Below are 13,726 nucleotides of genomic sequence, written 5' to 3' on the forward strand. Positions count from 1 at the left end.
TGTAACACAGTTTAATCATTTATTGTTATTGATTTATAATTATTAGATATTATTTTAATGGTATTTTTAACCTGCTTATTTTCTTAGGAAAATTTTCACTAAAACCTAATTGGATTTTATCTAATTGGATTTTGACCTAATTGGATTTTTACTGGCTGCGTGTCTATTTGACTATTTATACCAATTTATACAATCTGGGTCTGTCTGGGCCCGTCGCTGGCAAGTGTTTTTTTTTAATTTTTAAATGCCGTACCGCCGTACGTAACGCTGTCTATTTCTAGGTATAAAAAAAAAATCATAAATATCCCTAGCACCCCTAGATTCGATGTATTTTTTATAATTATTTATAATTAATATTTATTAACATAAATTGAAAAAAATAATAACAATTTTTTTTGTATAAAAACATGTTTGTACTTTGTAGGTAATTATAAAAAATAATACAGGCTGTTAACAACTTATTTACATATGTGGCCACGTCCCACGTGTCACGTGTGTGTAAACTTGTAAAGTATCCATGTGTTTTGTTATTGAAAAATGAAAACTTGCCGGTTATTGACAATGAAAATTCACCTTGATGATTGTCAAAATGTCATAATAAATGTCAACAACAACAAACCAAAAAAATTTATGTCAAATTGTATCAAATAATGATAAAATGTCAAAAAACTTGTACTTGACAAAACCATTTATTTTTTCTTGATTATTATTTATTTATTATAAATAAATAACTCTTTTTTTATTCAATAACGAGTAAAAAAAAAATATATAAACAAATGTAAACATTGACCTAGCTACCTAAAAAACAGTAAGAATACTTTATAATTTTTATTTTAATATTTATAATAATGTTTATTAAATTTTAGATTTTTAATTTTAAAAAATGGATATTACATTTGAAGATCGGCTAAGTGCACTTCAACAAATTAGCCAAAGAAAATTGGTGGATATATTGGATTCAATAAGAGGAAAAAAAGATTTAATAATTGAACAAAAATTAATGAAACCACTTGATTCATTTATTGGAGCATCTATACTAAAGTAATAACATCAATAAATATTTTTTAAATAAATACATGATTATAAATATTTTAAATTTTTAAGGAGACATGGAGTTGATAAAATATTTAAACTAGAACCAGGTTTAAAACCAGTTAATTTACAACGTATATTTTTAACATCATGTGATTTAATATCATGCAAAAGAGTACTTGATCAAATACATGCTGAGTTATCACAAAATCAGGCACTTGATTTTCATATATTAATAACACCATTTGTTCCTCCAATTATTCTAACACTAATTGAAGAAGAAGGTATATAAAAATAGTTAAATAAAATACTTTTTATGATTGATAATGTTATGAATTTTCTAGGTCTAGCTGATATGTTATCAGTACGTCCAATAACCTGGGAATTAATTCAAATTGATGGCAATATATTGAGCTTAGAATTACCAATATTTTGTGATTTATATTACCACAATGATTCATCATTACTTCCAGCATTATCAAGAAGTCTTTGGTCACTTCAAATGATCATTGGTTGGCCAAAACTTGTTTTAACATTTGGCAAACATAGTGAAAATTTATCAAGTATGATTGATACAATGAGAGAAAATGCTAAAACAGTTTGTCCTGATAATGAAATTGGTGCAATTATAATAATGGATAGAAGTTATGATTTTGTATCAACATTATTAACTCCAGTATCATATGTTGGACTTTTAAGTGAAGTTATTCCAATAAGTATATCAACTGCTAATTTAGAAGGTTCAAATATTAAATTAGATCCTAAAAATGATCAAGTTTATCAAGACATCAGAGATATTCATTTTAGTGATGTTTTTCCAAAGCTAAAAAATATGGCTAAAACACTTAAATGTAAATATAATTTTAACGTGAATTTATTAATAATAATTATTATGATAATTTGTTTTAATATTTTATTTTGTCAAATTTAGCTGAACAAGAATCAACACAAACAATGAAATTAGAAGAAATGGGAAGATATATTGCAACAAAATTACAAAAAACAACTGAAGTTAAAAAACAACTTGCTGCACATATAACAATTTGTGAAGCAATTGTCAATGAACTTGGAACAGAATTTGAATCTTTACAAGCAATTGAAAAATCAATATTAGATTGTACTAAAAGAAAAGAATGTTTAGATTATATTGAACGTAATATTGATGATAATCCAATGAGAAGTTTACGTTTATTATGTTTATTATCAATAACAAGTGATGGTTTAATGCCAAGTGAACTTAAAATTATTCAAAAATCATATTTACATGCTCATGGTTATCATCATATATCTCTATTTCATAAACTTGAAAGAATTGGCTTTTTAAAACAAAAAAAAGAAAATATATTACGTAAATTACCAAATTGGAAAAGTGAATGGACAAATAGTGCTCAACGTATGAAACTCATACCAAATCAAAATAAAAAAAATGATGAAAAATTAATAACTTGTCCTAGTTATGTTTACAGTGGAGCATATATTCCTGCAATTGTAAATAATATTTAAATAATATTTTTTCTTGATGCTCTATTTAGATTTTACTCATTTAGATTTTTTTCTTTTTTACAGGCACAATTTTTAAATATTGCTGTTGGACATTCAAGTGATCCAAAAAGTTTTGAAGAAATGATTTCACTACCTGAATGTCGATCAAATAGACAAAAGCCAATTGTTCAACAAAAAACAGTGATAGTATGTGTAATTGGTGGTTTAACATTTGGAGAAATATCAGCATGTCGTCTCATTGAAAAATCCACTGGATCAAAAATTGTTCTAGTATCTGATTGTCTTTTGACTGGAAGTAATCTCATGAAATACGTACAAGATACATAATTTTCTAATTAAAATTATTGTTTTTTTTTTTAATAAAAATATATGTATATGTTTATTAATAAATAAAATTTAATATTTTCAAATGATAAAAAATGAATAAAACAATTTTTTTATTTAGTATGAATATTTATTATGATTAATTTAAAAAAAAAGAAAAAAAAATATTAATTGGATACAATTAACAACCTGTAAATGTCATTAGAAAATTAGCAAAAAATATTTAAAAGAAAAAAAATTAAAATAAATTTAAATTGATGATAGTTGATGATGATCTTTTTTTCATCCAAAGAATATAATATTTAATTACGATCATTGTTACGATCATTGTTGCGATCATTATTACGGTCATTGTTGCGATCATTGTTACGATCATTGTTACGATTTCGTTGATTTCTCTGCCTGTTCCAGTCTTGTCCTTGACGATTAAAATTCTGTCGATCTCTAAAGTTACCTTGATTGCCACCTCGTGAAAAGAAATTGCCTTGTTTCATTTCAAATATACGTTCATTTGAATCAACAAAATTATTAACTTTATCAGTTAATTGTAATGCCAATGATTGTAAACGACTTGGATCACTACGATGCATAACAACAGTCTCTGATGGATCATCAAGTGATGCCATTAATTCTTCATTAATAATCATTTTACTTATTGTCGAGTGTACAATTGGACGTTGAAGTTGAAACATATCAGCAAGTGTTGGCATTGATATTGAATCATAAACATGAGAATAAGTAAATAAATATGTTCTCAATGCTTCTTCTTTAATTAAACGTGTCAACATATCACGTACTTTATCAGCTTGATAGAATAAATCCCATACTTTAGCATTCATTTTTTCATTAATAATAAATGCATTACATGATACCCAATTACCATTACGCATTGCTTTTGATGCAGCAACAATATGTTCACGCATTGATTCTGGTGGACCAACTAATGATTGACGTTCACTTGAACGTAATTGTTGATAAAATGTTTTTGATATCATACGACGACGTGCATCAAATTCATGTGCAGCCATATATGGTATTTCAATGAGCATTGCTGATACAAGATAAACACATTCTAATAATTCTAAATTAATATGCATATGAAATGGCATTTGTCTTTGTTTTTCAATTTTTTCTTGTTCTTTACTTCTTTCATGTTGTCTTTGTGGTAATAAACCTTGAGCTAATAATTCTTTAACTTTACCAGTCATCATTAAATCAACAAGACAATTATGTGCATCTTTAATATTACCATGACGAAATGCACATAAACCAAGATGTGCAATTGTACGATTATACAATATTTGAGTTGATGGATCAGAATGTTGTATTGTTTCTTGTAAATGTGACATTAATACTAAATCACGTGCTTGAAACCAATTGTCATGTAGAGCATGATGATAAATATGTGATAATATTGCTCTTGTTCTTATACGATCAGTTAAATCATTTGCATAAATATATTTACACAATTTTTCCATAACTTGTACTGATGTTGTTATTGTTTTTTCAATTGTACCATCTTTTTGTTCAAGTACAGTTGGATCAAATTTATAATATAAATGATCAATTTTACGTAAATAAATACGACATAATTCTGATGGTGAACCATGAAGTTCCAAGTATTCTTGTACTTTATCAATAACTGCTGCAACAATTATTTCATCTTTTAAACGATCAACATAATCATTTGAATGTGGATCACATTCTTTTAATAATTTTATAAATTCTTCATCAAGACGTTCAGCAATTGTTAAAATACAACCATGTATTTTATATGGTGATACTTCAAATTCTTCAGCATCTTCAGATACTGATTCAGCAATTTCCATATCTGGATTTGTAATTAACATATTTAATATTTCATTAATTCTTTCTAATAATTTTTTCCAATATTCTGGTTTCATTGCATCAGATACTTTTGGATTATAATCAAATATTGATGATACCATTTGTAATTTAATTTTAATTATTATTGCTGGACCAAGTGTATTTGATTCAGTTATTGATAATAATTCATGTAATAATTCAATTTGTTCACGACGATCTGTACGTTTTTTTCCACGTGCAGCAATTATTTCATTTAATTTTTTCAATACTGTTTGTACATTAATATCAGCATCTTTAGCAAACATTTTTGGTTTTTCCAATTGTACACTTACACCTTTTTCAACAATATGCCATTCACCTTGTCCATCATCTTTCATTGGTTCTTCTTTTTTCTTTTTACGTTCTTTTTCAATACGTTCTTTACGTTGATCTTTTTTTGTTCCTTTATCATCATCATCATCTTTATCAGCAGTTGCACGTTTTATGAATTTTTCACGTAAATCTTTATAGCCACCATCATCATCAGAACTTGAACTTTCAGTATCAGAATCTTGTCCCCAGTCTGATTCATCATCATCATCATCGTCAACACCACTTTTATCATCTGTTGATTTTTTTACATCTGTTGGTTCAACAATTTCAACTGTTTTTTTAAATGACACTGCTTTTTCATTAGCTTCATCTTCTTCATCATCATCTTCTCCTCCAGATTCAATTGCTTCATCGTCATCATCATCATCAGCATCATCTGGATTTTCACGAAACTTTGCAATTTCAGTTTCAAAATCTTTGATATATTTACGAACTCTTTGACGAAGTGTTGTCAATGCTTTTGAACTATTTTTAGCCATATTTTTACGATCATCCCAATTTTCATTGACAAAATCATCTAGTTCAGCCAAACAACGAGTATAAAATATTGGAATTTTTCCATCTTCATTTTTTAAAATGACATTTTGAGATTTTGTAAATGCTTTTTGTAAATTTTCAAATGCTAAAACACCAATAAATAAATATTTATCATACAACTGTTATTAAAAAAAAATTTTTATCCAACAAAAATCAATACTTACATTCCAATACATTGGGAACATCTTTAATTTTTTTATGATTTTTAATTGCTTTGATACAATTGGTAATATCTTCGTATCTTTTTTCTTTGGTGGATCTTACCACCCTTTTTGTTTCTTCCTCATCATCACTGTACTAAATTTAAGAAGAAAATAAATCAATTAAATTATATTATTTAATAATAATAATAAATTTAAAAAATTATTGGAATTACAATGAAAGTTTGTGCTGGTGCTCTTGGCAGCTGTTCTTCTTCCGATGAACTATCAGACTCCGAATCTGTTCCAGTTGTAAAAAACTTACTCATATTGATAACTAAATCTGAAATATAAACAAAAAATATCAGCTAGTTGTATGTGACAACAAATTTCACTACGTGTAGATTTATTTAATGAGAAAATTTTCAGCCATTATGAATTCACGCGGCTTCATTGGCGTTATAACCACAAAAACATGTTGACACTTTTTTTTTCTATGAATCAAATTACAATTTTTCAATGAAAAATATCCATGTAAATTGTTATTTAAAAATTAATAATAAATTTTTAATTATTTTTCAACTCACCGGGAGATTTATTTTTTATGCAATTTGTTTAATTGGACTTTTTAATCGAGTCATTACCGGATTCACGGATTGCTCCACCCAGTCCAAGTGAGTCCAACTTGACGACACTGTCGTTAATTTTTTTTTTTTTTCTCTATAAGACGCCATTTTTTACAGTCGATTGATACAAACTCACCATTATCTATTTATCAATATATTTTGCGCAACAAAAATAGAAAAATATAATTGCGCAATATTTATTTTTAATTGAAGAATAATTATCGAACTCTATCAACAATAACTGTCAAAAATAAAATTGTTGTTATTATTAAAATAAATAAACAAAAATAAAAAATGTCAGATGATATTGTTGATCTTTATGGAGGACTATGGTCAAAAGTACAAACAAGAATACAAATAAAAGACAATGTAAATATTATTTCAACTAAAATTAACTAACATGAATTATTATAAAAAAAAAAAAATGAATAATCAATTTTTATTTTTTAAACAATAGATTTTAGAATGTCGAGTTTGTGATGAAGTATACACAATAGATAGTGACAAGGTACCACGTCTGCTCCAGTGTGGTCATACAGGTAAATGATGAAACAACATTAATTAAACAAATGAAAAATAAAATTAAATTTATTTACAGTATGTCACTCATGTCTTGTACGTTTACAACCATGTTCAACTGATGTTAAATTTATTCTTTGTCCATTTGATCGTCAACCAACTGAGCTAACAAATGATGGTATACATTGTTTAAAAAAAAACTTTGCACTTATTGATTTACTTGAACGTCTTGAACAATCAACAACTAAAAAATATCTTGTATTTGATAAAGAAGATGAATCAAGTCATCAATTATGTGATGAAGATGATACACATTTAGCTGTGTTATATTGTACAATATGTACAACACATTTATGTGAAGCATGTGATATTTTAACACATTCATCAAAAACATTGGGTAAACATAGAAGAGTACCATTATCTGAAAAACCAAAAGAAAAACAAAAAAATTGTATTGGCTGTATGCAAGATGATTGTCATGATTCATTAATGTGTTATTTATGTCAAGATTATGGACGTCATTCATCTCATAAACCTGCACTTGTTGAAATTGAAGCTAAAAATGTTAGAAAAACAATTGTTACAGCATTACAAAGAATGACACAATTTATGGAAAATATGAGAAATACAGCTCATAAAATTGAAACAGTTATACAAGAACTTGATGGATGGGCAATTGATGATGCAAAACATCGTGTTTGTCAACATTTTGAAGAGCTAAGAATACAACTTGTTGAACAAGAAAAACAAGCATTACAATGTGTTGATACTGAAACAAATGGTAGATTATGTGCATTACGACAACAACAAGCTGATTTATTATCAACAAGATCACAAGTTGCTGATGTATGTATTAAATGTGAAAGTATACTTAATTATGAAGATTGGAAGTTATTAACTAGTTTTGATAAAATAAAAAATATATTAGTATCATTGGAAAAACAACAACAACATTATTCACAACTTGGACCAGATTTTTTAACTCCAGAATCATCAATTCCAATAATATTTAGTCGTGATAATCGTGTACATATTGGAACAAAAATTGATATGAGAATTGTAATATTAGGTCTTGATGGTTCTGGTAAAACAAGTATATTAAATTCCATGAGAGGTTTAACAACACAATCAACACCACCAATACCAACAATTGGATTTAATGTTGAAAGTCTTGAATATGAAAATCTTGTTATAACACTTTGGGATGTTGGTGGACAACATAAATTTAGAAATATATGGAAACATTATTATCACAATGTACAAGCTGTTATATTTGTCATTGATTCAAGTGATAGATTACGTTTTGAAGAAGCAAAAAAAGAATTATCAAAAATTGTCAATGAAAAAGAATTAAAAGATGAATTATTTTTAATTTATGCTAATAAACAGGATATTGATGGTTGTGCTAGTGTTGAAGAGTTGACTGATATTTTATCACTTCAAAAATTATGTTGTGGACGTGCTTGGCATATTCAGGGATCATCACCTCTAACTGATCCAAGTACATCAACCCAAGGACTTCAATGGTTAACACAACAGCTTGGAGCCCATGATGCACTTGGTGCTGCATCAACAATTTAACTCTCTATTAGATATATTTAAATATTATCCTAGTCAATGGAAATGTCTCTATTAAATATTAAAATTATTTTGCAAGTGATAGCTTTCTTTTTTAACTATCAGATGTTTTTTTTTTTCACGTTAATTTTATTTCTCTTTCTGGACAAAGAGACACACAATCTTTATATAATAAAAATTTCACATTTAAAATGAGTTGAAGAAAAGAAAATTAAATTATTATTTTAATCTTGCTATGTATATTTTTTATCAAAGTGTATTATTTTACTCACTGTTGAAGCTTTAACACAAAAGTTGGATAATTAATTTAAACTTTGAAAATAAATTAAAACTTTAATAATAAATTTAATTTATCATAAATCATATGACAGCTGAAAGAATAAATTAATTAAAATTATTTAATTAAATTTTTACGTTAATATATATTCCTTGTTGTTTAATAATTATTTATTTTATAATTAAAAAAATTATCAATGAACTAGATTTGCAATAGAAAAATAATTTACGATTATAAAGAAAAATAATTGCTTCAACTGGATAATAATAAAATAGTAAAATACAAATTTCACACTTCTAAAAAAAGTCTTATTTATTTATCTGTTTATTACATGATTATTGGCGATTGGATTTTATTGTATCAATAATTGATCATCGATTATTACATCACACAGTCATCATTCATTCACATACAATTAAAAAATCATTTTTTCTCAAAATGCAACAAAAATAAAAACAAAAAACAATATTAAAAAAAAAAAAAAAGATAAGAAAAAAAAAATGACACATAGTCAATTATATATAATTATATATCGCAATTTTAAATTACTTTATTTTCATTCTTTCATTTATCTTAAATTAAATCAAAATTTTCATTTTTTATAAAAACACTTGACAAACAAAAACGGAACAACTTGTTGTTTTATTTTTTTTCTTTTTTTTTTTTTTTATATATATATAGGGAGCTATGGTGTTGAACTTGGAGGACACAGATTTGTTTTTTTTTTTTTTTTTAAATATAATAAATCCCTTCATGCAAATTACTCTCACTTTGGTTTTTTTTTTTTTTTTGAAATAAAATTTTTCGAAATGTGTGTCGAGTTTATTTGGAGGGAAATATTTTCTTTTTATTCATTTTTTTTTCTTCTGTGAAGATAGCTCCTGGAATACAGTCTGAGTCTCGTGTAAAGTAAATTTTTTAAATTTACAATTCATCGCGCTCCTGTAAAAGAAATAACAAGAAAAAAAAAATTAGAAATTTGTTTTTTACATTTATAAAATAGAATTTTTTTTATGAATTTAAATTTCAGCAACGAGGAATTCCACTAAATATTTCGCTCATGCGTTTCAGAAGTGGTTTTTATCATCATTCAATTGGAAAAAATCACACAAGTGTGAATAAACTTTCCATCAACAAAAAAAAATTAAATAGTTAATTGAATAATAATTACCTCAGTGTCATCGATGGTGTTGTCTTTATCATCAGCATCTTCATCTTCATCATCTTCAGGTTCAGCTTCTCCTTCACCTTCTTTATCAGCAGATTCAGCCTCAGATTTCTTTCTTTCTTCTTCATCTTGGGCTTCTTTCATTTTCTTTTCTCCTTCCTATTGAAATTAACAAATAAAAAAAAAACATCAATTAATATACCAATGATTATTTAACTATTAATTTTATATTAAAAAAATTTTAATTATTTTTATCAGCAACGAGGAATTCCAGCATTTGTATCGCTCATTATTAATCAGCAAAGCTTTTGTCATCATGAAAAATATTTGTTTCAATATGAAAATATATAAAAATGAAAATAAAAAAATTAAACTTACAATTGTTTTCTTCCAGACATCTTCAGCAAATTTGGCAGCAACTTCTGGCTCATCAGTGATTAAAACATTGTCAAAGATTGTACCAGATTTAACTTGCCAAAGATCAAAACCAATTGTACAAATTTCATCACGTTTATAAAGTTCTGGTTCTGGTTTATATTCTGGATTATCAATTTCAGGATGAATCCATGGTCCTTTATAATTTGGATTATCAATTTGTTTTGGTTTCCATTCACCTTTGTAATCTGGATTATCAATCATTGCTGGTTCCCATTTACCATCAGCATCTTCATCTTCATCCCAATCTTCTGGTTTTGTTGCTGTTGGATCTGGTATATGTTCTGGTTGATCCCAATTTTCTGGTTTAGTATCATCTGGATCTGGAATTGTTGCTTCATCAACCCAATCAGCTGGTTTACTTTGTGATGGATCCTTAATTTTCTTTGGTGGTAAAAAGTCCCAGTCAGATTCAAGATCACCAGATTCAGCAACTTCATTATCAATTAAAACCTGTAAATTTAATAATAAATTATAATTTCAATTTATTTCTGTTTCATCAAGTAAAATAAAATATAAAATATTTAGAGTTTTTATTTATTGGCCTTCACTAATTATGTGACAATTAATTTAAAAAAAAATACCACTAATAAGTAAGCGAGACTATCTTTGCTTTTCGAGGACCTTCAGCACTTGTCATTTAATAATAAATATGACCTGAGACTCTAGGCTCGATAAAATCATTCAACAATTTTATGTTTAATCATCAAAGAAAAAAAGAATTACCTTGTATGTGTTGTCTGGGTTTACAATGAGGGTGTAAAGATGGGTGTATTGATCATCCTTGCATCTGATGTCTTTGTTGATCAAAAGATTTTTACCATTGTGACTGAAGATCACATGTACTTTTTTGGTTCCAGGTCCGCAAATATCAGGTCCTGAATAATTTAAATAAAAAAATTCAATTAGACAAATGATTCATCAACATAAAAACCAATGAAAAAAATTATATAAACAAAATTGGAGTAGTGCTAGGGGAATCAAGATAAATTTCTACTCGTTTCCATGATAATTAACAATAATTGTTTTAATTCATTAATAAAAAAATGTATCTACACGGTGTACCCGAACCTAGTATAGAACTAGTCCAGGGCATAAGTTAGAAAAATTCAATCTTCGAGTTCCTTTAGCACTAATGTAGCCAAGTTAAACTAATCAGTAACTCTAGGCTCGTTGTTTAATAAAAAAAATAAAGTGTAATAATAATTACCAAACATAATGTGATATGGAGATTCTCCATGCATGTCTTTTTGATTCAAGGAACAATCAAAGACCTTGACATAACCACCACCACAGTCGATGCTTTGTTCATGTTTAACTGAGAATTGAATAACCAATGGTTTACCCTCATTGCTGAATGGCTCGAATTTTTTACTCAATGCATAAAATCTAGCATCTTGAGATGTTTGGATACCTGAAATAATTAATAACATAAATTAATATCAAAAAGCTATGGTACAATGATTCATCAAGCTTTAAATTGTATCAATTGTATCTGCACTGAGGTACCTTTGGATTGTATCAGAACAATCAAAGGGCATAAGCCAGAACACCATTAATCTTCGAGGTCCTTTAGCACCTACCAATCATTATGTGAATGGTCTGAGACTCTAGGCTCGATTTAAATATTGTATAATCATTCTACCGATATTTTTAATCCAAGTTATAATTAAAATTTCAATTTAAATAGAAAGTAAATTATACTTTCTAAAATTGAGTGAGTAAATAAAAAATATACTTAAATAAAATAAATATTTTTTTGTATTAATGATTGTGAAATTATATTATTTATAAAAACTAAATTGTTTCGTGTTTTATATTTTTTTAATTGCCACGCGTTGATTATGTGGCGTCTTTATCAATTTTTTTTTTTTGTTCCAATTATTTAAATAATTGCTTATGCAATTTTATGATAACACGTAGAATATGAAATAAATAATAATTATTTACCCATATCATTTTCTGGATCATTCCAGAATTTTCCATGACTGCGTACGAATTTTCCAAACTCCTTTCCAGGATGCTCGGAGTAGACCCAAGTTTTCTCCCATGAATCTGTAAATTAAATTAAATTTATAAATTAATTATTTGTTGTTTAATTTTATTTAAATAATAGCAGAGAACAATTGTTAATAAATTAAATGGTTTATAATGAAAAGAAAAAAAAAAAAGAGCAATTGCCACGTGCAATATTTTTGATGAAAATTTAATGATGAAGATGACTCAAAGTTGAACGAACCATCTTGCTCGATGTCTCCGGAAAGAAAGATGGAATTTCCGAAATAATTTCTCGTCCATACGACAGAAACTCAGGGCGCAAGCGTTGCCAACTCCACAAAATAATAATAATAACAATAATAATAATAATTTAACCCCATAGAAATTCACCTTTAAACTTTCTCATTAATCTCGTCATTTCCGTTTAAAAAAAAGAAATAATTATCCCAAAAAAAAAACAACAATAATAATAATAAAAATTATACAAAATAAGAAAAAAATTAATAAATAAATAATAATAATATTTAATTGAATATTAAATTGTTTATTATTAATAAATAAAAATGACAAAAAATTTTAAGGGTGTAGCCGGTGATTTTTATTTTTTTTTTTTTTGGAGTAAATGAATTTTAATGAAAATAGAAAAATAATAATAAAAATGACATTTAAAAATATAAAAATATAATTTTATAAATAAATAATATATTTTAATATAATTTATAAAAACTTACCATCACTGAATTTTTCATCAAGGAAGACATCAGCAGTAACAACAGCAAAAATAGCAAAAAATGCAACGTAAAAATGCATGATTATTTTTGTTTTTTTTGGCAAAACGAAAATAAAAACCGTATATAATAATTTAAAATATAAAAAATGTTAATTAAAATATATTATTAATAAATACACGTTGATAAATGAATTAACGTTTTAAAAAATGTTGAATGTTGACGAATTGACGTTCCCGATGATTATGCTGGAAATTGGTGTGTTGGTGATGCTTTTTGGAAGTATAGAGTTAAAATAGAGAGAGGGTAGACAGATGGAGCATTTTCATTGGTAGATTATTTTTAACCAATCATTGATGACCACGCTTGATGCCGGTTAGACGTGTGTTTCTATAATAGCGACAACGACATCAAAGCCAACGTGTGTGTTTTGATAAATATTGTTTTTTTTTTTTTTCATTTTGGAGCACAGCAGAGCACAGAATATTGTCAATAACATTGCTAGATAAGAAAATACAATTTTTTTTTTTTTTTTTTTATATAAGAATGTTTATAACGCGACATCTTTTGAATAAATATTTTGAGCAGGAATTGTTGACGACATTTTAAGGTAAATAAAAAACAACAACAACAACAAATAGTAAATAAACAATAACAAAAAT

The 13,726-nt window shown here is 26.5% G+C and overlaps 4 protein-coding genes across 4 annotated transcripts; 2 read left to right on the plus strand and 2 right to left on the minus strand.

Annotated features, from left to right (window-relative positions):
- The first annotated feature begins 584 nt into the window (after nucleotides 1-584).
- On the plus strand, nucleotides 585-2,862 carry LOC122859677 (vacuolar protein sorting-associated protein 33B). Its single transcript, XM_044163363.1, has 6 exons — nucleotides 585-808; nucleotides 867-1,041; nucleotides 1,105-1,316; nucleotides 1,377-1,883; nucleotides 1,964-2,520; nucleotides 2,599-2,862. The coding sequence occupies exons 2-6, from the start codon at nucleotides 884-886 to the stop codon at nucleotides 2,860-2,862; spliced, it is 1,698 nt and encodes a 565-aa protein (XP_044019298.1). The 5' UTR covers nucleotides 585-808; nucleotides 867-883.
- A 104-nt stretch (nucleotides 2,863-2,966) lies between these two features.
- LOC122858814 (eukaryotic translation initiation factor 3 subunit C-like) lies at nucleotides 2,967-6,436 on the minus strand. The gene is made up of 4 exons (XM_044161981.1): nucleotides 6,323-6,436; nucleotides 5,972-6,078; nucleotides 5,760-5,892; nucleotides 2,967-5,680 (listed from the first exon to the last, which is right to left on the minus strand). Exons 2-4 carry the CDS (start codon nucleotides 6,062-6,064, stop codon nucleotides 3,162-3,164), a joined length of 2,745 nt encoding a protein of 914 aa, XP_044017916.1. The 5' UTR covers nucleotides 6,065-6,078; nucleotides 6,323-6,436; the 3' UTR covers nucleotides 2,967-3,161.
- A 1-nt stretch (nucleotide 6,437) lies between these two features.
- Nucleotides 6,438-9,671, plus strand: LOC122858815 (E3 ubiquitin-protein ligase TRIM23-like). The gene is made up of 3 exons (XM_044161982.1): nucleotides 6,438-6,730; nucleotides 6,819-6,900; nucleotides 6,960-9,671. The coding sequence occupies exons 1-3, from the start codon at nucleotides 6,656-6,658 to the stop codon at nucleotides 8,459-8,461; spliced, it is 1,659 nt and encodes a 552-aa protein (XP_044017917.1). The 5' UTR covers nucleotides 6,438-6,655; the 3' UTR covers nucleotides 8,462-9,671.
- Nucleotides 9,057-13,327, minus strand: LOC122858816 (calreticulin). The gene is made up of 7 exons (XM_044161983.1): nucleotides 13,068-13,327; nucleotides 12,289-12,393; nucleotides 11,549-11,752; nucleotides 11,065-11,216; nucleotides 10,282-10,791; nucleotides 9,907-10,062; nucleotides 9,057-9,677 (listed from the first exon to the last, which is right to left on the minus strand). Exons 1-7 carry the CDS (start codon nucleotides 13,144-13,146, stop codon nucleotides 9,660-9,662), a joined length of 1,224 nt encoding a protein of 407 aa, XP_044017918.1. The 5' UTR covers nucleotides 13,147-13,327; the 3' UTR covers nucleotides 9,057-9,659.
- Between the last annotated feature and the right edge of the window lie 399 nt (nucleotides 13,328-13,726).

Source organism: Aphidius gifuensis, linkage group LG6, assembly GCF_014905175.1.
Source record: "Aphidius gifuensis isolate YNYX2018 linkage group LG6, ASM1490517v1, whole genome shotgun sequence".
NCBI classification, from domain to species: domain Eukaryota; kingdom Metazoa; phylum Arthropoda; class Insecta; order Hymenoptera; family Braconidae; genus Aphidius; species Aphidius gifuensis.

Bases quoted from the DNA above. Each gene is read 5' to 3' on its own strand.
- LOC122859677 (XM_044163363.1), top strand. From the start codon at position 884: ATGGATATTACATTTGAAGATCGGCTAAGTGCACTTCAACAAATTAGC. The intron at 1,042-1,104 runs GTAATAACATCA...TAAATTTTTAAG, and splicing joins ATTGGAGCATCTATACTAAA to GAGACATGGAGTTGATAAAA. The intron at 2,521-2,598 runs GTAAATAATATT...TCTTTTTTACAG, and splicing joins GAGCATATATTCCTGCAATT to GCACAATTTTTAAATATTGC.
- LOC122858814 (XM_044161981.1), bottom strand. From the start codon at position 6,064: ATGAGTAAGTTTTTTACAACTGGAACAGATTCGGAGTCTGATAGTTCA. The intron at 5,893-5,971 runs GTAATTCCAATA...TCTTAAATTTAG, and splicing joins CACCAGCACAAACTTTCATT to TACAGTGATGATGAGGAAGA. The intron at 5,681-5,759 runs GTAAGTATTGAT...TTGGTGTTTTAG, and splicing joins TGTTCCCAATGTATTGGAAT to CATTTGAAAATTTACAAAAA.
- LOC122858815 (XM_044161982.1), top strand. From the start codon at position 6,656: ATGTCAGATGATATTGTTGATCTTTATGGAGGACTATGGTCAAAAGTA. The intron at 6,731-6,818 runs GTAAATATTATT...TTTAAACAATAG, and splicing joins GAATACAAATAAAAGACAAT to ATTTTAGAATGTCGAGTTTG. The intron at 6,901-6,959 runs GTAAATGATGAA...ATTTATTTACAG, and splicing joins GCTCCAGTGTGGTCATACAG to TATGTCACTCATGTCTTGTA.
- LOC122858816 (XM_044161983.1), bottom strand. From the start codon at position 13,146: ATGCATTTTTACGTTGCATTTTTTGCTATTTTTGCTGTTGTTACTGCT. The intron at 12,394-13,067 runs GTAAGTTTTTAT...TTTAATTTACAG, and splicing joins TGATGAAAAATTCAGTGATG to ATTCATGGGAGAAAACTTGG. The intron at 11,753-12,288 runs GTAAATAATTAT...TAATTATTTCAG, and splicing joins TGATCCAGAAAATGATATGG to GTATCCAAACATCTCAAGAT.